Source organism: Liolophura sinensis, chromosome 3 (assembly GCF_032854445.1).
Source record: "Liolophura sinensis isolate JHLJ2023 chromosome 3, CUHK_Ljap_v2, whole genome shotgun sequence".
Classification (NCBI taxonomy): domain Eukaryota; kingdom Metazoa; phylum Mollusca; class Polyplacophora; order Chitonida; family Chitonidae; genus Liolophura; species Liolophura sinensis.
In genome coordinates this window covers 20,668,641-20,691,321 of record NC_088297.1, presented here as the reverse complement: position 1 = coordinate 20,691,321, position 22,681 = coordinate 20,668,641, and the positions used below count along the sequence as shown (strand labels likewise).

At 38.0% G+C, this 22,681-nt stretch overlaps 1 protein-coding gene across 3 annotated transcripts in view; it reads right to left on the bottom strand.

The window, feature by feature from the left end:
- Positions 1-22,681, bottom strand: part of LOC135464237 (phosphatidylinositol 4-kinase beta-like) — a 40,010-nt gene that overhangs the window by 12,210 nt on the left and 5,119 nt on the right. For 2 of the 3 annotated variants that reach the window (XR_010443646.1, XM_064741742.1), the window contains exons 2-6: positions 7,534-9,537; positions 2,811-2,928; positions 1,337-1,471; positions 898-1,043; positions 538-710 (exon numbers count right to left, since the gene is read on the bottom strand). Coding sequence is in view for 2 of the 3 variants with exons in the window: in XM_064741742.1 (XP_064597812.1) it covers positions 538-710; positions 898-1,043; positions 1,337-1,471; positions 2,811-2,928; positions 7,534-8,668 (1,707 nt within the window). In the remaining variant the exon portion in view is untranslated. Of the gene's footprint in view, positions 1-537; positions 711-897; positions 1,044-1,336; positions 1,472-2,810; positions 2,929-7,533; positions 9,538-15,247; positions 15,356-22,681 lie in introns of those variants that run through there. The other variant, XM_064741743.1, reaches the window with a different exon arrangement.

Here is a 22,681-nt window from a genome sequence, read left to right as displayed (position 1 = left end):
TTAAGTATAAAATACCAAAAAAAAAAAAAAATACAAATAGAGCAAAAAAGTAATTTTGGCCAGGGTCCACACTGTTTGTTGTTGAAGTTCTAATTGTACACTATCACAGGGGTGACAGTATGGCCTTATTTAAGAGCACAACTGCTTTGGCAAATCTTGGAAAGGGCAGCACAAATGAGCAAGTCAACTGATCTTCCAGACTTTTTACCAGAAGTCAAAGATTTTCTCAAACTCCTTTGAACTACTATAGGTAGGTCTACCTGAATATTAAATTTCAGAATAATCCTTTCTGTGGTTCTGGAGAAGAACGATTTCATGTAAAATGCAATATGGCCGCCAAACCTTGCTCCGTGATGCACAACTTCAAGTATAGGGGAATAATACTGTAAAAATTCCAGTCAATCCGTCAAACAGTCTAGGCTGTAGGTGGCACAATAACTTGATACATAATAATAATAATCCGAACAATTCCAACAGGTGTTCCACAGGACCACCTGCATGAACCTCATAAAATCTACCTGACTCTACACTTCTTACCTCGCAGTGACAGTCCGTCAATTTCCCTGTCAGGTTGTTCATAATTGCCGTTGAGCTGTCATGACACGTACAACCATTCTCAAACGCACGCCCTGATGCCAAATCCCCGACCAGTGATGATCCCCCAGCTGACTGAAGACTGGATGTTGTTGTGCTTCTCTTCAGGTATACAGCTGATTGGGGAAAAACACAATCAAAGACATGTAATACTGCCTGTGGATGACAAAGTGATAGAATTTCAAACTCAAATCATGGAGAATACATTATAATAGATGTAATCTGTCTACTGTGTAGAAATCCAGAACCCTCTTACGCACAATACCATGAACTGCATAACTGTGTAATTAGCTGGCAACCTACCTGAGGCATCAGAGCGGGATCGGTGGTGGGTTTTCTTGGAGGTGAGATTGGAAAATGAAGGTGTGTCTGGGATGGGTGGTGTGTGTGCCTGGGTGGGGCTGGAGGCTTCGGAATAGTTACTTCTGTTCAGGTGAGTTTTAGACGGCCTGAAAACACAGCCACACTCATAAATTCAAATACAGTGAGATTTGATTTAAAACTGAGATGATTGTGTAGGTTTTCTTCTTTTTCACCTTTCAAGATGAGTATAATCTTATAAAAGTATACTTTTTAAGTTGTTACATAACTGAGTTCATTTTATTGTTTGTTTTTTGTTTTTTCAAACAACATCCTTTCTGATGACAAACTAAAAGACCAATAATCAGAATTCCACTGAAAGGATATTTGCTAACTCTAAATCTGCTGCGTGATTAACTGCAAATTTAAAGTAACTCTTTACCTTAATTCCTCATTGAGAATCATGTTTTTTAATTTAACGCCCTGGGAGTTTTTCCACGAAGGTTTAAGGACGCTGGCTGAGTAAGCACCGAGTAACCAGGCAGCCGTGATAGAAAACTCCACACTGGAACGACACCTGGTGAGGAACAGAAACAAAACTCTAGAGAGTCACAGGAAATGATTCTACCAATCTGCCTGACAGGTTTAGTCAGAAACAAGTACATATTACACAAATAAAAATCATATATGGCTGAAGTGAAGTTTATGCAAAGAAACCACCATATGTTGGGTCATCACTAAAGCATGATTGTTGGGGGTCCCATAGCCCTACATTTATCAGCAAAAATACCATACGTGTAAATGACCAAAAAATGTTTTGTGCTGAATCTTACAATATTCCTGTAGAATATCATCCCATATTCTGAGCAAACCCAAAAACAATTATCTAAAAGCAATAGAACTCTCAGTCTCAGGAAAAATGGGCAAGCTAGTCATGGATGAAATTTATCGTCATTTAGGGTGTAAGTTGATACAGTTATTAGGAAATTTTTTTTATCATTATTATTTTGGTTAATAAAAGATTGGGATTTTTAAAAACAATTCAAACTGAGACAAAAACATTACAAGAATTTCTCTTAAAAGTCTAGTGAAAGCTTTAGAGTAAAGCCCTTTTGTAGACCGTCACTCAGTTTACCCTCCATCAACATATCTTTTAAAGATGGCCTTGCCACAAAAGGTGTTTTAGGTTAGGAGTTTTTCTGACTTGAAACTTGAGGCCAAATCAGCAGGAGTTGGAACGAACTGATTTCTTTAATGGTCCTGAGTTACTGAGTCATTACTCATAACCCAGTATCACTGATCTTTAGCGTGGCCCCTGTTACAATAACACATCCAGACTTTTGTTGGTTATTGAACAAATATGATCTTGTGAAATGAACCTAACAAACCACAGTTAGCCTTTATTAAAATTATTGCACTGGTTCCTGAAAAATCAATGAAATTCATAATATTTTGCCTTCAGATATATCAGCTCATTCAATGAAAGAGCTGACTGGTACTTGACCTCTAAACAGAAATAATATCACAAATACACATATATTACTGCACTTTGTATCAAGTGTATAGTTGAATCTTCACACTTGAAACCCACTGGCCAAGAAAACAGTAGCAATTAACCAGCAAATGAAGATTACATAGTGAAGCTTAATATATGGGACTACCCTACTTCCTCAACCATTTCGCATATAAAAGAGCAACTTTCACAGCAATTTATGCACATTTTTAATTTCATTTTGGAGACAAAATTACACTGATTGGGTTGGCCAATTTCACAGTTTCACAAAAAGTATCACTTTATCAGTATACACAGAATTAAGCCTTCAGAATATGCGTGAAGAAACACCATACAAACATGCGAAATGGTTAGTAAAGAATTACGGTAAGTAACAAGGTGTGAATAATATGAGTGGACTGACCTGTGGACTAGATATCTGTGTATGGCCTCTGCTACGTCATGCATGTGGATGTACATGTTGAGAATCTGAGGAAGGTAAAACTCCACCTCTGCTTCACTGAAACTGAACATCCGGTTACCTGAAAAAAAAACCCCAAAAAACAAAAACAGTTAAAAGAACATGCATCATAGAGGAATTCAAGACACCACCCCTAACGTTTACCCGAACGTTGCTTTCACCTACATGTGTGCTTGGGGTACCACATTAGCCAAGCCTGCACTTTCATGAGTTTGTACAAGCGATTTAGAACCTGATGACGAAATACAGGATGAGGTATGAGTACAAACATGTACATGTACTTGTATACTATAGAACCCAGTATTTCGGACTCTCGTTAAGCGAAAAAAAAAAAAAATACTTAAACACTGATTCAATCTTTAAGGGACCAAAACATGGCTTCCGAAAGAAATAGATGTACATGTAAAAGCATTTCAAGACAGAATTTAAAATAGTTTTAAATTCCAGCAATAATAGGAAGCAGGATTGTAAATTGTTAGTTTTGGTTGTATTGCAAATGTCTTTCTTTTATCCTAATCTCACCCTTGTTTTATATGTATCCTTGGTGTTCAACGTCGCACTTAACAATTTTTCAGTCATGTGATGACAAGGAGTGATTAGGTGTGTATGTACATGTACATACTGTGTCACCTTGTGGCAGGGCTAGTCCATGTCACCAAAGTGCTGCTGCCACTGAAGCATCATGCCAAAGACATCAGTCATGACACCTCATCCACTCACAGTTCTGTTTCCTTGCTCTAACCTCTCAGGGCTAAGCGCCATGCAAGGCACCAGCAAGTACCATTTTTAAGACCCAACTTCTGGTTTGATCCCATTGTTTTGTTTTAATTACCCTTTGTCCCTTTGTTTTATATGTTTTAATTACCCCTCGTGGCTTGTAGCATACGAGAAGGTGTGTGCTGTGGGACAGTATCTCTATAACATGTACATGTACAACTACTGGTATGTACAGCCAGGGACTTTGATCTGGAAGAGTACATGAGCAAGTGCAGCATTTAGTGAATGTCAGAATGAACTGTGTCAAACACTACTGAGTGCATGTAACCCTGCATACATCCTGAAGGACTGGAGGCCTGGATCACTTTTCTAGTTTCTAAAATATGGAGATTTTTGGGAAAACTGAAAAGATATACACAAGTACATGTAAGGAGTACCACAAAGGTAAAGTGTCACAAATAGCTGAATGATGTTCACCTGCATGTTAAGGTGTGGAGAAAAGAAGAAAAAGAGTACATGTTATGCAGAATCCGAGTTTTCTGAACCTGCCACGCCCCCCTCCCTGCACAAACACTTGACTGAATGTGTGTTCCTCAGGGCCACTGCCATTTATACACCAGGTCGACGTAGATATCACCAAGGACATATCACATATATGTATGTACACATACCCTAATTCTTCAACCTTTTCAAACCAACTCTGTAACCTATATTTTGTAACATATTGAAAGAACTATAGGGTGTAGAGAAATCATTTACAAAGTTTTATGAAGTTTGCATCTTTAAAGACATAAACAGATCATTTCTAGCATCATTTTCATAATTCCACTGAAAAAGTGTTTTAGTGGTTGAAAAGGTAACTTCAGTTTAAAAGGCAAACGGCACTTCAGTTTCTTCCACATCATATAATAGAAAAGCTCTTGGCATTTGTAATAAATCTAATCACAGGTAAACGAGTCTTTGTTAACAGATTTTCCTTTTTCTGTCCATTTACATACACTGTACATGTACTTTCTAACCAAATCCCTCACAGAACTTTATAATGTTACACACAATGAAGACCAAATTTCAGCGTTCTTCATCTACAGGATAAACGATTTTCTGGACGTCTTTCCAAGGACTTTTCCCAAAAAATAAATGGGCAAAAACCAGCTGGATTGACACCTAATCTTGCCTTATGAAATGTGTGTACATGTGTATGTTAATTTTATATTTGCTGTTCAGCACCAAGGTAAGAAATGCAAACCTGTCATTTAAGATCTACATGTACTTTTTGTCACCTGTCTAAAGTTTGATTATTTTCTTGTGTAAATCAGTCTACATTGTAAATACAGCGGCACTGAGTGTATACTACAGCTGAAAAGTCACAACTTAATCTCGCTCAAACACACATGTACAATATCACTTGACACAGCTTAGTTACATGTACTTGGTCTCAAAAAACTGTATTTCAAGACAAAGATTATCATTATCAGATCATACATGCATATGTACATGTAGTAGCAGTCATTGTGCTCCAAAATCCACCATGTCTACATGAACATTTATCACTGTACATGTGCACAAATGTGTACAAATTGTACACATGTGGTACATGTACAATGTACCTTAATTCCTCAACATTTTCGCATATGAAAGAGCAACTTTCAGTACAAATTAATGCATTGTTTTAACTTGATTTTAGAAACAAATCTGCATTGGTTGGATTGGCCACTTTCAGGGTTTCACAAAAAGTGTAATTTTTATATCAGTCTACACAGAACGATGCTCTCAGAATGTGCTTGAAGAAACACCGTGCAAACATGTGAAAGGGTTGAAGGATTACAGTATGTGTACCTTGTGGTAACTCCTCATCCAGGACACAGACTGTGTGGTGTTAAGATCTGGCATGAGGAAGTCACCAGGAAATGGAAAGCCACAAATACGGCGTAGAATCCCCGTGGACCATTTCCTGACCTGGACTACACATGTACTAGGCTTCTCCGGCTTCACACGGAGCAGGACAAGCTCTCATAACCTCGTACTTTTTACTTAAATGTACATACAGCATGTTATCTTACCACCAGGCCCAACTACATGTAGATGCTGACCAATTTAACTTTATTTTTAACATGCGCAAAAATATTTTAAGACATTATGAAATGTAATTTGAAATGAAATTTGAACTTTTTTTATTTATTTACTTGATCCTCAAGAGTATTTCATTTACACGACTGAGGCCAGCATTATGGCGGGAGAAAACCGGGCAGAACCCGGGGGAAACCCGCAACCATCTGTAGGTTGCTGGCAGATACAGCCAGAGAATAAGGCAGTATGAGCTGGACTTGAACTCACAGCGACCACATTGGTGAGAGACCCCAGGGTCATCGCGCCATGCTTGCGTTCTGCTATAACCACATCAGCCAGGGAGACCGTGCTTTTGTTTAGAGTTTGTTGTAATTTGAGTACCTGCAAAGGGTATCTTAATGTTCTCACATGTACATGTATATTTGACCTTCACTGTATAAGCTTAGCCCCATGTGGACTGTATAACATGTGTTGTTTGTTCATGTAGTATGCACATGTACACACAGAGGTGAAGGCTTGAGGTCAGAAAGGTAAAAATTCTAACCCCTGAAATAAACAGAACCAATCAAAATACCACGGATTTTCCTTCTGTCAGCCACCAATACAGACCCATTCTCCCCAGGGTGCAGAAACAGCTTCATTAACAGACTCAGTTACCTGTGTGGAATGATTTACAACCGCCAGTTTTCTCAGTTGCCATGGAAACGCCAAAACATAACCCACAAAATATGAACCTGCTATGTAGTGAGGAATGCATGATCTGCACACCGCTCATCCCAGGTATCAATGAGTACACGGTTTACAAAACAGCCCTCAATTAACCCTATCATAGTCCAACATGGTGCTTGGTCAGAAGGTAATACCGACGTGTAAAAATATAGACAAGATGGTTCACATTTCAGCCCTAGCCAAAGGAAACTCGTGCCAATCCTTGAAGACATTATACCAGAGATTTTTGTCCAAAAAATCAAATTGCGCCAATCCAACTGAATTTTGGCAATTATTTTACAATATCCCAAATAATTAACGTTCAGAAAATATCAGCCTCACCTATGCATGTGTCACCATTTAAAATCGATAATGAGGTTCTGAAAGTTAGCAAAAGCAGGTCGTGTGAAAACTTCTTCAAACTCTAAAATCATATTAAATAATGCAGGTATGAGTCTGATATTTACTGAAGGGCAATAATTTCAGCTCTTCTTGGTAAATAGAGACTATCTGATTTAATTAATAAATATGCATTTCTTTTTACCATCATAAAATCATAAAACCTTCGGTTTGGCCCCTAAAATCTTACTCAAAATCAAAGTGATCTGCTACTTGCAAAAAATATACATCAATACACATATGACAACATTTGATTTTGACGCTTACCTGCTGCTCACCCAAAATAAAAAGGAGGAGAGTGGAAAACGGCTAACTTTTTTTTGTTCTGGCCAACACAGTTCTAAATTCCATCATTCTCATATAGTAAACACACAGTTCTAAATTCCAGCACTCTCATACGGTAAATACACAGTTCTAAATTCCAGCACTCTTGTATCGTAAATACACAGTTCTAAATTCCATCACTCTCATACAGTAAATACACAGTTCTAAATTCCAGCACTCTTGTACCATAAATACACAGTTCTAAATTCCAGCACTCTTGTACCATAAATACACAGTTCTAAATTCCATCACTCTCATATGGTGAATACACAGTTCTAAATTCCATCACTCTTGTATCGTAAATACACAGTTCTAAATTCTCGTATGGTAAATATCTGGTCATACAGCATCTGGTCTGGTCACACACATACACGTACAGGTAAAAGTACAGTACACATGAACAAGGACGTAACTGCCACAATGGTTTTAAACACAAATCATATTAACTTACCTATGTATGTTTGCACACCTGGCTCTTTGGAGTTGAACAAGTATGATATGGCAATGGACATGTCAAAAAGTTTTGACTCAAATAGTCGTAGCAACCAGGACTGGCGTGGAGTGGGCGGAGTTTTGTGTTTCACCTTGGCAATGATTGGTTTATTTATGCTGTCACTCAGGTCAAGCTTGAACGTCTGTCCATCCTTGTATGGATAATTTGTGCTGTTTTTCGTGGAGACAGGTGTGTCTTCAGCTTCATCAATGACAGGTGGGATTCGAGAGTCGAGATTAAACACAACCACTTTCGGACTAGAGGGTGTAAAGGGAGATGATAACTTTGGAATGTCCAAATCGGATGAACAGTCACATGGTTCATTATTCGATGCATCTTCACAACAGTTTTTCTGATGGGCCGCGCCTTCAGGCACTTTCGTTCGGCTGACACATGAATCGCCTGAGCCTTTTGTTTCAGTTTCAGCCGATTCCTCACTATCCAAAGCCAAACTTTCTAAGGTCAACTCCTTACTATTTGTGTGTTCAACAGCAGATAAAGAAAGACTACGTTCAAACTGATGAGCGTTCAAAGCTCGCCGACTTCTACAACTGACACACAAGTCATGCTGTTCAGGTCCGCCTGATTTGTGTCGTGATTTCTTCCCTGACTGTGCATTGAAAGATTTGCACGTACACGGCATTTCGTCAGTGTCTGTACTTTCAAATTTCCAGCACTTTCTGAGCCCATCAACAACGACGGAGCGTGTCTTTCGAGCCAGTTTCATGTCAATAATTTTGTTCTGAGAATTGAGCTTCATCTCTGATGGCGGACATTTCCCATCCAATGCATCAACAGCATCTCCTTCATGGATAACTTGACCATTGAGATTTGAATAATCTGTAGTCGGAGGATTTCCTCCAGAATCTGGATCAATTCCATCACGATGTTCTTGATAATTACCGTTGATTTCCATATCTGGGTGACCTTTCACCTTCAAAATCTCCTTTTTGCCTCTATGTACGCCTATCCCCAACCAACTTTTCTTTGGTTTTGGTTTATTGGCTTGATTGGTTGCTATAACAACGGGAGAAGTATCCAACGTTCCCAGACTGTCCATTTCTGCCTTCACAGTGAAGAGCTCCTCGGTCATTCTTCTGAACTGGGCGTTTTTCACCACCCTGTGATCTCCTCCACTTGGTACCTTTCAGCTGAATTCTTCTCCAGGCAAGAAATTTCCATATCCAGCCACACTGAAGCAGGTCAGACAGCAGACACACTGAAATCACACTGCTTACAGGACTTACCAAATGCACAATTATCACACGCCTTCTCAGTCAGGTCAAGTACTTTGACTTCTTTTCCACTTGAAAACCTGGTATGGTAGGTCAGTATCCTGTTATTCACATTTGAGTAGGTCCTGTGAAATTGATCTCTTTGTCACAGAAACACACAAGTGTAAAAAAAGATGTCGAAATTCAAATCAAAACCAGTAGCACTGTAAAATCCCATGAGAAGTAAAAAACAAAAAAAATGCTTAAAATTCAGAGAGTACAGGTCTATCGTATATCTACTACAAGGAAAGTATGAGCAATGTGAGAAATTTGCCAGCTGTGCCTCCCTCTCAGTCATTCAAACACAACAGAAATTCTGAGCCAAACGAATGCCTAGTTTCCACGGTAACGGAAATGCAAACAGGAACATCTGGGCTCGATGAGTAACACGGCGTTGTTGTTGTTACTCAGAGTCATTTGTCACCCAGACAGCTGTTTGTGAAGAAAAAGTTCCCCAACAACGAATTTTTCAGACTTTTCACTTGCTTAACTCCTGCCCCACACACATCTGTCTTGTTTAGAAGATGTAGTGATCAGGACCTTAGTATTTTCAAAGGCCCGTTTTTATACTTCCCATTCTCTTTCGCATGCACAAACAAACCTCCACACAGTACAGCTTGACTTGTAGACCAACTGGAGAGAGAGAGAAAGGTTGGCTGAGTTCAAGTGTACTGGTTTTTCTGTTACCCTGGAAAAAGAAAGAAAACAGTGGGTGAGGTAAACAGAATTACAAAGTTGTAATCTGTGGGGGTTAGGATATTAAGCTGATTAACAGATTAGAGTATCGGCACCCCCACATACTGTAGTGTACAGGCAAGTATGTTAAGTAGTCTGGTGTACATTTAAGCACAGTTTACAAGCAGCAGTTATTTACACACTGTACTGCACAAGGAAGTCAGTTCTTAAGTGATTGTAACCATGTGTCTTGGACTGGTAAGCAATACTATAGTGCATGCTTCTTTTGTATCCCTTTAACCTCAAATTGTAAATACGTTACCTTACGTTCGCTTTGAGAATCGGCCATTGAATACTAGTACACCTACATATGTGTATTTACAAGAACACATTTGTACATCATGTACATGAATAAGTACATGTGTACTTCAATTTCATAACCTTTTCTGTGGCTGCCTAAATAAATGTAAACAGCCCAGCACTTACATGTACGCACAAGCTCATTTGCCCCTTTCGGTTAAAAGGTTTAAATGACACATTGGCAGTGTTACAGCCATATCATGGGGAAAACATGTTAGAAACAGAAAACGGTTGTCTTTCAATAATTAAATAAACATATAGTCCTCAAAGATTAAGCCTGACTACATGTACATGTATATCATGAAACACGGTTCTTACACTGTAACCATAAAGATATCCCTACATGTATCACATCACCAGCTGTCATACAGAACACCTTTGGGGGTATATCACTTAATCAAGAACAAATTACGTCTGTAAAGAGGGGGACCTGTATGTAAATGTGTTCATTTCACCTCGCTCATCCGGAAGAGGTCTCGGTTTGTCGTCTTTTATGACAAGCTTATTCAGAGAGCTGAGGTCGTATTCTTTTCACCCACCTGTGACCCAAGTCCAGAAGTAAGACCAAGTCTCGGGATAATTGTTTCTTATTTCATTATTTCTACATGTAGAAAAGAACCGGAACTTGATTAAAGTGGCTGAGTGGTATTACAACTGTTCATGATCGTGTGATTATTTACCTATTTATTTGATTGGTGTTTTACGTAAGAATATTTCACTTACAGGAAGTCCGCCAGCATTATGCTGGGAGCATGATCATGTGCAATACATTCATATTTACAGATGACAAATCTACACAGACATGTACATGTGCATATCTGTAACTGTTATCTTGGCCATGTATTTGTTACCTTGACTAACGACCTTTGACACCTGTGTGCAGTGTGATTCATCAGCACCCACTAGATGAGCACCCACTAGATGATGTGATCTGGGTTTAGTCAGTCCAATGTTCAGGCTAGAACGTGAGAACAATCATAAAGGTTAAAAGTGCAAGGTGAAGTACACACTGCTATCATCAGTGACAGGAATCAGCTGTTTCTGTCATGTGAAATATACATGTACATATCTACAGATTCATTCAAATGTTCATTTCACCTCAGAACACAGAACTCATAACCCACAGAATTATCCTCACCTGCACTAGACTATAATCTATGTAAAATATAAAACCATATGCATGTCATCGCCAAGTGCTGGAGCTGTTTTTGCAGTAGGTACAAAGCTATATCATTATTTACAAGCTTCAACAATTGTTGAGGAGTAAAACTACATGCACATACATACATCGAAATTAAAAAAAAAAAAAAAATCAAGTACGCGTTAATATATGCTAAAAAATTTTTTAAAAAGTAAAAAAAAATAATACCCTTTAGGCAAGAAGTTACATGAGTCATGAATTACTGTACTCTCTCATCAAGAAAGGATTCAGTACACACAGTCACAACTTTCATCAAAATAGAATACAACATTTCAGCGGCTGAATTGGAATTCCAAGGAGTACTTGCAAGTGCAACCAGCAAAATGGCTATGTACATGAACATGGCAAACAACTACAGATGTCAACAGCAGTTCATGTTTTCTGTGCTGAAAGACTAGAATAGGTTAAGCAAAGGATAGTACATGTCCTATATAACAACTAACATGTTCGATCAGAGAAGAATCGATGGATTTGGATCAACGATTTACCGTTCATTGTGGCTAACAGATTATCCACGCATGTACATGTTTATAGACCATTGTGTGTGTGAAAACTGGACAGACAAATGAACAGACAGACAGGACAAGGGCAAAGCGCCCAGGTCACAAATGACTTAGGGGGCAAAAACGTGAAGAATTTGGTTTAAAAAGAAAATCAGCAATTAATGATGCCTGCTTAGGATGCACTTCTGTCAGAACAGCTCTGTTACATAAGGGAAGACAGCTTAGACTGTTAGGTCAATGCCCCTGGCTATACACAGTGTAGCTGTCTTATGGCTCACCACCTGGGAGAGTGAGCACAGCACAGCTCTAATTACCTCTGCCACATGGGAGAGATGGGGCTATCACTCACACCCCACCTGACAATGTAATAGCTTGCATTAGAACATAGGGAGCAAGAGTGGTATGATGTGTCAGGTTCCCAGCTGCTTGCTGGTCCGAGTTCAATCCCAGTCCTGGACACAGAAATTCTTCACTTCATTACCAGGCTGTATTTACATCTGCCACATACATGTACATGTATGTGGGAGAGCTGGAGGTATCACTTACTGTACATACACGTACATGTACCACCTGACCATGTATTTATTTATTAGTTGATTGCCGTACTCAGAATATTTCACTTTTACAAGGGCGGCCAGCACTATGATAAGAGGTAACTGGACTAAGCCCAGGGTGAAACCCATGACCACAGGCAGGTTGCTGCCATCAGTTCATACCACATTCTACACTACCCAGCCTTGCACAGCTTGGCAGAAAACACACTACCACAAGAGACAAATGACAGATGTGACTTCTCCGAAAGTGACCTCACCCACTTGTGGGTCAACCAGAACTCAGTATCTGAAGCGTAACTTGACCCCATTTGGCTCAAATAAAGTTGTGACCTCTGAGGTTAATTCCACAGACTTGTATACCCCACAAGAGCTCTATGTCCTCCACATCTACAAACCAACAACTGCCCCTGAACATGCATGTACATATGTAAACCCTATTTCACACGCCAGGGTTCAACTGTTTAGAACAAAAAAAAATACTTGTAGAAATATCACTGATAATATTGCTGATATAAATTACAAATACAATGCATGTTTTTCCTGCATTTTCCAGTTTTAAAAAACAAGTGAAAGGCTAAAAGGCTCTTACACAATCAAAAATTTCTCACTTACACAACTTTTCAGTGAAAGGAGAATTATACAGTCAAGAATTTCTCACTTACACAACTTTTCAGTGAAAGGAGAATTATACAGTCAAGAATTTCTCACTTACACAACTTTTCAGTGAAAGCAGAATTATACAGTCAAGAATTTCTCACTTACACAACTTTTCAGTGAAAGCAGAATTATACAGTCAAGAATTTCTCACTTACACAACTTTTCAGTGAAAGCAGAATTATACAGTCAAGAATTTCTCACTTATACAACTTTCACTGAAAGGAGAATTATACAGTCAAGAATTTCTCACTTATACAACTTTTCAGTGAAAGGAGAATTATACAGTCAAGAATTTCTCACTTACACAACTTTTCAGTGAAAGGAGAATTATACAGTCAAGAATTTCTCACTTATACAACTTTCACTGAAAGGAGAATTATACAGTCAAAAATTTCTCACTTATACAACTTTCACTGAAAGGAGAATTATACAGTCAAGAATTTCTCACTTACACAACTTTTCAGTGAAAGGAGAATAATACAGTCAAAAATTTCTCACTTATACAACTTTCACTGAAAGGAGAATTATACAGTCAAGAATTTCTCACTTATACAACTTTTCAGTGAAAGGAGAATAATACAGTCAAAAATTTCTCACTTATACAACTTTCATTGAAAGCAGAATTATACAGTCAAGAATTTCTCACTTTCACAACTTTTCAGTGAAAGGAGAATAATAGTCAAAAATTTCTCACTTATACAACTTTCACTGAAAGGAGAATTATACGGTCAAGAATTTCTCACTTACACAACTTTTCAGTGAAAGGAGAATTATACAGTCAAGAATTTCTCACTTACACAACTTTTCAGTGAAAGGAGAATAATACAGTCAAAAATTTCTCACTTATACAACTTTCATTGAAAGGAGAATTATACAGTCAAGAATTTCTCACTTTCACAACTTTTCAGTGAAAGGAGAATAATACAGTCAAAAATTTCTCACTTATACAACTTTCACTGAAAGGAGAATTATACAGTCAAGAATTTCTCACTTACACAACTTTTCAGTGAAAGGAGAATAATACAGTCAAAAATTTCTCACTTATACAACTTTCACTGAAAGGAGAATTATACAGTCAAGAATTTCTCACTTACACAACTTTTCAGTGAAAGGAGAATAATACAGTCAAAAATTTCTCACTTATACAACTGTCACTGAAAGGAGAATTATACAGTCAAGAATTTCTCACCAACACAACTTTTCAGCAAAAGGAGAATAATACAGTCAAAAATTTCTCACTTACACAACTTTTCAGTGAAAGGAGAATTATACAGTCAAAAATTTCTCACTTACACAACTTTTCAGCAAAAGGAGAAAAGCATAAGCTCTTATATGCAGTCATGAATTTTTCACTAACACAATGGCAGTCAGTTATATGGGTGGAGGAACTGAAATGCCTAGTGTAAACCACTTGCCTTTGGAGAGTTACTGATCAACTTTCCTACATATGACATACATAGTGTCAATTTTCGCGGATTTCACGGCCAATTATTTACCGTGAAAAATAATTCCAGCAAAATAAATTGCCATATTGAATCATACTTTACAGGTGGTAGTATTACTAAAGTGAAACCGAACTGACATGAGTTGTGATAAGAAAGCCCCGTGGGGCTCTTGACTGTATAACCCCAGCTAAATTTTAACACTAGGGAAGAAAAATTATGCTTTAAATATATACAAACTCTGGTGGCAGGGCTCAGTGTGCATATAAAACACATGGGAGTTCATTCGTTTTTAGTCTGATCAATCTTCGTTATGCCAGTAAAATGAATGAAAAGTAGATACCAACATGTACTGGCTTCCAATGAATATTGCTTTGATACATGCTATCCCATTGGCTGTGTCTCTCCAGTGGACCAATGAGTGAGCTTCTAACAAACTGTGAACTACAACACAATGGCTGTTTGATGGCTACGGCAATGTTACCGGTTTCTGATCAGCTACAGAGGACGATTAAAACAGAAAACAATGCAAATCTAATCATGTTTCTTGATAAAAAATGAATGACTGACGTCAATAATGGTTAATTCATGTTTTGCGTTGAACTGCTCAAAAAGTGACGGATCACTTTACCACTTGATTCAAAATAGGCCTATTCATCAAAGGTGCGAAAACAAGTGATACCTCTTTAAATACTGCTCACAATCAGTTGAGAAAGTAATCTTCTTACATAGTGATAATCCATTCCCCATTGTTTCAAGCCCTGATCCAGATTACGAGGATTAGTGACACTGCACAAAGGAGGATTAAAGCCACCCTTGATAATTCCTGTTTGACGTGCTTGATTGATGTCGGATATATAATAACAAGGAAAATTACAGTTTTTAGATTTTTTCCAGTATTCCCTTGATTAAATACACGAAAATTACTACCCGTGAACAAATTTTCGGAGTACATCCACAAAAATAAATTCCAGCAAAAAATAAGTACTTTACAGTATATGCACACCTTACTGGAGGGAGACAAGTGACCTTCAACGAACCTCAGGCTGTGGACACACTAGCTTCATATTGTCACCACAGCCTCCACAAACAGTGAGAGTGGGGGGAAGTTACAAATTCCAAGGCCGAGTTTGAATTCAGACCTTGAGCACATGTATCCTAGCCAGTCTGTGACAGACAATCATCTCCAACCACTAGGAAATGACTCACTCTGGCCTCAACTGAAGGGCACCTCATAGAAATGACCTGGTATTTTTTCCCCTTGTCAAATGAATGTATACATGTATATCCCGCTACATACATGTAACAACTACATGTACATACCTGCAGCGCTGAAAGTGTGACTATCAAACCTGTATTACACTAATGTGGTGCTTTTCTATAGCAGTACATCCAAAAGGAACTAAACAACTAGGAAACCACTGTAACCAAACAAGTCCGGCAAGTCCTCGTCTGATGTCATCAGAGAAGAACAATATCGCTAGTCACAGAATTCTCAACACTGACCAACTTTTTCACTCGTGCACAATCAGCGTGTACTTTGTAGCGGGATTTATTAGATTCACTCCGGAAGTCAAAAACACTAATTCCAACACGAACTGTTTGTATTGTGCGTGTTATATCAGATAAAAAAAAAACCCAAAAGAAGACTTGCTAGTGAGCAGTAGATATGCCACAAATATGATTATGACAGTAATGCAGTTATCTTACGGAACATGGCTTTGGGCTTACTGTTTCTGAACACTGGACAGTGACAACTGTGATAATCTGATGTGATCAATGTACACGAACGAAGTATCAGTTTATCACAAGCAGTATCCGGCCATCACGGATGTCACAGCCCTACATCCTGCTCCGATGAAGTCGTGCAGCTTCCTGTTATGCTATGTCAATATGCTTTGTCTTTTCACATTTAATCAATAATTTAAAGCCTTATTAAGGACAAGTTCTCAACAGCTGCATGTGGATATGTTCATCATACAGTGTGTGTGCTTTTTCTTTCACATTTTGTACAAGTACACCTTTGTCTGAGGTTGTAATATGTTCCTTAATATTACTGTTGTCAATAATTTCATATCACCATTCAATATCTTTTCTGTTACTACAAAATATCAGGAAGAACATGTGTGTAAACAAGGCCTATAACGCTATGCACATGTCCAAAAACAGATCAACAAAGTTGAGCAAATATGATACAAGTATGACAAAATTTGACAAAAAATGTGCTGATTTCAGACAAAAATCGCAACACTTACAAAGAGAAGTCCATTCTTCAGGGTAAATATATACATACATACATGTATATATACATGCCGTACAATTCCTTCAGTCTTTGAATATGATCCAATCAATTTTACATCCCCCTGAAAAAACATACAAGTACTTAGCCATACATGTACATGTACAACAGTTTAATGATAAGCAGCTTCTATAGCAAGCTACCAGTGTTTATCTAACCTTTGAACCCTGACCTGTGATAAGCAAGGGTCAAGCTGACCATATCTCTGTCAGTACTAATCACATCTAGCCTTGACTCCTCCAAACTGAAATCTGACACTGAGTACTCTTGTCTTGCAGTAGAAAGAGTATATTATTAAAGGACAGTTACTACACAGAGCTGAGGAGAAAGGAACCATAGAAAAGTCCAGAAAGTTTTTTATGCAGATCGGGTGGCACACACACCTCTGTCTTTGTTCATTTCACACCTCACAGCTCCCTAGTTCACCCAGAGCCTAAGACCATCCAATATAATAACGAATAAAGCATGTGTAATTCCACAGCCTGTATGACATGAATGTTTAGTATTGCATCTCCCAGTTGAGTTTTGTTCCTGTCTTAATATAATCACATCACTACATGTTCACCATTAACAAATTTCTGTGGATCCCGAAAATTCATACTAGTTTAGTCATCTTAGCTAGTTTAATTTTAGGCTTAAATAAATATTAATATAAATGTATATAAACTGTATTCTGAATACAGAAAATATAATACAAAGGTCAAAGTGGGTACGGGTGTGTGAAACTCCATGTTTGAAATATCTAAAGAAGTTTTAAAACCACTAAGCAGCTTCAGTAATTAATAGGTTAATAGATACAGGTATGTTGTTCAAGATTTCTTACATACTGATACAGGTGTATGTTTCTTAGCCATAAAAATTTTGATAAGAAACTATGAATTTCAAGCAACGGGGTTCCTCTCAAGGAGCAGGAGGTGATAAATAAAATGGAACTAAATGGGCAAAATACTGATTTTTCCAGATTCCTAAAGTTTCAAGTACAGCAAGACACTGAATCCATAATATCTGAAGTCTTGACACATTCTGATTACTTTTCCAGAGAGAATTTCTTACAAAAAAGCTATGTATTTCAGTTTTTATAGAAAAATCTTCTCCAATGCCTATCTCCCCTGAGTTAAATTCAGTTTGTTTTCACCTCCAGTACTCTAGTTACATAACCAAATCAGTACTCTGGTTACAAAACCAAAGCATACGCTGAATGGCTTAGAGCAGCCATGGCATCACTATAAACCTATGAATTTTACCTTATCAAGCAGAGCTACACATATCACATGTGATATGACATTATGAAATACAGACTGAGCTGTCTTGTGCATCTATCTTGAATAAATGACTCACTACAATAATGAAAATATAAACAAAATTTGTACCAATGATCCGTGGAAGATTACACATGAACAGGCCAAATGTGAACAATGCTTCCTCTCACACTCAACTGAGGATAAAATATATGCTGGCCGGCCGAAACTGAAAACAAGAACAAAATTTCCACCCATGTTTTGTGCTTCCTCTTACATTCAATGGAGAATGCATACGGAGGATACTGAAAACAAGAACAAAATTTCCACCCATGTTTTGTGCTTCCTCTTACATTCAATGGAGGATGCATACAGGGGATACTGAAAACATGAACATTTTCACTCACAGTCCATGGAGCACCCGCAGTGGGTGGTTGGTAAAACAGTGGGAATGCCCTCAAGCTGGCAATGACAGAAATTCAGAAAACACTATGGCAAACTTTGAGGTTGTGTTCAGAGTGAGCAGAAAGACATACAGCATGTACTCACAAATGCAAACACAAGAGATCAGGGCTGTACATATAAGGGTTCACTTTAGCTTGGAAATGACATGTTCTTTTAGAAGTACATAAGTACATATATGTGCTTAAGGACACCTTACACAGTTCAGTCAGATTACACCTGAATGCAATTCTTTGCCCTTCTCAATGTACCAGCCGTCTACATATGTACTGCTCAGACTGAATCCTTGTTCGCTGGCCACTAAAAGGGCATTCAAATGTCTACTGACCCAAGCCTAAGTGAAAGGCACCACTCAGATTCTGCATTTACATTTGGAATTAGATCTTCTGCGGTTATACGCTGCATTCAGAGCTGTATTACTTATGCTGGGAAGGGTTAAAGAATTACTCTGTTAATGCTTTTGGCAGCATTGTACATGTATAATGTAGTTCTGGTATTAAAGTGTTCTACTTTAACCTGTTTCATAGAGCCTACGAGAGATACAAGTTCTTGGGAATTTTTCGTGGGGGGGGGGGGGGGGGGGGGGCTGGCGTACATACCGGAAGGTGGGGCGAAAAAACACACCAACTTCTGAGATATGCGCGGGTGCCCTTTTATTCAGCAATCTTCAACATGTAGACTAATTTCAGTATCAAGACATTTTAGCTTACAAGTACATTTAAAAAGTTTGAACTTTCTTAGAACGTGTAAGACATTGTCTAATGTCCCGATGTTTGTTCTCACCTTTTTCGATATGTAGGACCACTTAGGCAGCTGAAATCATCAAGGGATGTCTCCAAATTGTGTTGACATGTTACATGTCATGTTATAATGTACATCTCAATTTAAGCCTAAAAGCACTTGTGCAATGTAGTATAATTAGGCTGTGATGACAGGGGATTGCAAAGCTTGTCACAACCAAACAGCTAAGTACATACATGTGAGCACGCCCAGGCTACCCTCCCCAAGGCTCCCTCCTCCCTTCCCCCCAGATCCCAGGCTACTAGCCACAGTGGGAGGGTAAGAGAGGATTGTACAACACGTAAACAATGACATGCAAGTAATTCATAATCCGTGGGATATAATAACTGGAGTTAGATTGATACACATGAACATGCCCCTGTGCCATTACTGTACCGTATTGCTATGACAGCAAAACACCTGAGGCAGTCATCCTCTCCATGCCCTATATCCCACACAAACCCTCTTCATGTGCATGTAACACAAAAATGTAACTGGTGAAACAATTGTGTAAGAAGCCAGATAGCCAGATAGGCTGAGATAACCACAATCAACCTTAGTTTGGTCAGCTGTGCTGACCCTTCATATGAGTCATCTACATTTTTTGCTTGTTTGTTTTTTTCTCCCTCAATACACAGATTTACTTTGCTGATGATTGATTAATATAATTTCTACAGTGCCAGTGTTCACACAAACACCACCACAACTACATGTGTATTCTGTATTTGACCCATTAAATTTGCCTAAAAAGTCTGTTTCTGAAGGCAAATCAAAGCAATAAAATGTGACTATTGGTACTAATAAAATTTAAGTAGAACATACAGTAATTAACACCCTACCTCCCAAACAACTCTCTAAGATTAACAAAACCCTCCATATCTACCCTACCCCCCAAACAAATGTCTTAAGATTAACAAAAACCCTCTAAATCTGGCAAAATGAGTAATTTAGTCAGTTTTGGATGAAATACAAGGTCAGATACAGTACAGTACACATGGACTACCACACGAACTTTCAAGTACATGTGCCTGTTTCTATCCTATTCCTGACTGAACGATGACACACTACATGTAAGCTTGTACCAGCTAGCCTGTTTTACCTGTCTTTGTTAGGATTGACTCTGCATTTCAGATTTAGTAGCTGCTGAAACAGCCTGTGAGATGTGGGGGTTACAGGTACTGGCTTAGCTGGCTTTGGGGTTAACAGTGTGGGTCACAGGCCCGGGCAAGCTAAAGGTAGAGGCTAGGTATCACACACACCTGGCTAAGTGCTGTCAGTAAAAGATGCGGGCAATCTGCGTCACAGAGTATTGATCTAAGGCAGCCAGGTGAGCTCAGGTAAAAATTAGAATATTTCTCCTTTTTGATTTAACAACCATGATATTGCATGCATGTTACATATACAGTTATGTCAAGAAATAATTCCATTTACATGTGGGTCAGAGAAAACTAGAGTTACGTCATTCACATGATGTCATGAAGCTTAATCAAGATTACACATCTTCATGCACAGAGTATTCAATCTGTTTTTGCACAGGTGAGGTGCTATCACTAGATATTAAATTCTTGTTATTTTTTTTCCGTGTAATTTTTTTTTTTTTTGAATGAACAGTTGCAATGACTTGAAAAAAATTAGAAAAAAATAGCAAACTGCATTTACGTGTGCACATGTACATGTATGTACATGTACGTCACAATGTCACGACAGTTGTTTATGACTTCATGTTCCTGTCACATTTTCCTTTGTGTGTTAAAACTTATCACATTTTATATCATTTTTGTTTATTATACATGTAAGTATACACGTACAAGTTCAGTATATTATGTTTCAGGCATTTGTTACAGTAACTCAGTAACTCAAATGTTGTGAGGAAATCTCCATGATCCTACAGGTACATGTGTTTAAACACACTTAGGGCTTTAATTATCTTTTTTAGTAAAATGCTCCCCTGGAAAAGTAGCCAGCTACATGGCAGAGAACTACATGTAGATGAATTAAAACAGGAGCTTTGGTCAATGTAGATCGCTACATACTCAAAATTTTACTCCAGTAGCAGCCTTCAGGTCGCTGGTGACCATCTTCTAATAAACCTCTGTAAATGTACATGGAAATAAAGCTACTTTTAATGCTTAATTTGAGCCACTGAGGGACACCCACAATACACCCCCAAAAATCTGTTCACAACTATTGACATGTACATATATTGTACAAACAATCCATTATCTAACATTTAATTTCAATAGCCCATCACACCACCCATCTTTTCGCATCTACCCATATTTCCCAGATCTCAAATCCCCTCTGTAAATTCTGTTGCAAGTCATTTTAATGACCACATAAAACAAAATTAAGGCGATTTCTCTGGTCATCATAAAAAACCTGTACTCCACATGATGGAATTATACAGCAGATGGTGGTATCCTTGACAACCGCAAGGAATCTTCAAATACACTTAATCTGTTCAACTCCTGGGCATAATGACCCCTGTTTGACAGATAGAGCCTCTGCCATGATGGAAAAGATGCACAAACTCTGTGACGATTTTGCATTAATAGAATTTATGATTATGTTAGCAATATCAATCCTTTTAGCTTCTGCTTCAAGCCATACCCTACAGTCTGTGTAAACAAATTCTAGCAATATTAATAAATTAACTTTTTTGACAGGAATATTTTTTTTACAAGTCAAACTCCATGATACTATACACTTAAGTAAATGTATTTGCTGATTAAGCAGGTATATTTTAGAACAAAAAGTGCAATACACTGAAGATATGGGATCTACTTGTATGTTATTTATACATACATGTACAATGTTACAAAATAATGGCACCTTGACCATTTATCTGACTAACAGCCATGATTTGGCTACTACATCTATGTATGTGTGATAGTGGGTCACTGGCTCTTTCTTCCGTTTTATTCATACCTGCACACATTTTACCTGTAAGCCAATGACACAATGAACTTATATCAACAACTAATAAGTACACCTCACAACTCTGGTCCAACAACAGGAAGAAAAACAAAAAATTCAAGACAACTGTCCCAAAACAGGGTCACTCCCTATTTCAAACCTTTGATATATATACATCTACGTTCTGGTTGCTATTTATAAAGAGCTCAAATTTCAAATTTAGGCCAGAGAACAAGAGGTAAATGGATAAACCTGAAATAAGTTTATTTGCATTTGTAAACAAATGAGGTGAGATCATAGTACAAGTGGTGACAGTATCAAGAACATGTAAACTGTATCAATAATACCTGCACATGGATATCTACAAGGCTAAAGTACACGGCCACTGTGTCCTACATGTAAAATCATCAGGCTGTAAGATACTGTTCATGCAAGATGGATCTACAAACTTGTACATTTATGGTGTCTCATGGCTTTACCTGCATGCACACTATCAAAAAGTAATTTACACAGTCATAATGTATTACAAAGATTAAATATTTTCCCAAATTTCTTAACAACAAATGTGATCAAAACAAAAGGACATTTTGACAAACATGTTCCAACCATTTTTTCTTAACTCAAAATTCTGATATTTGATTATAATCATAAGAAGGCTAATGGGAAAGACAAAGGCAGCTGTTAGTATTCCTCCGAGAAGCGACCTAAGGGTGTAGGCCCTTGTCCTAAGGACGCTTGCAAATTA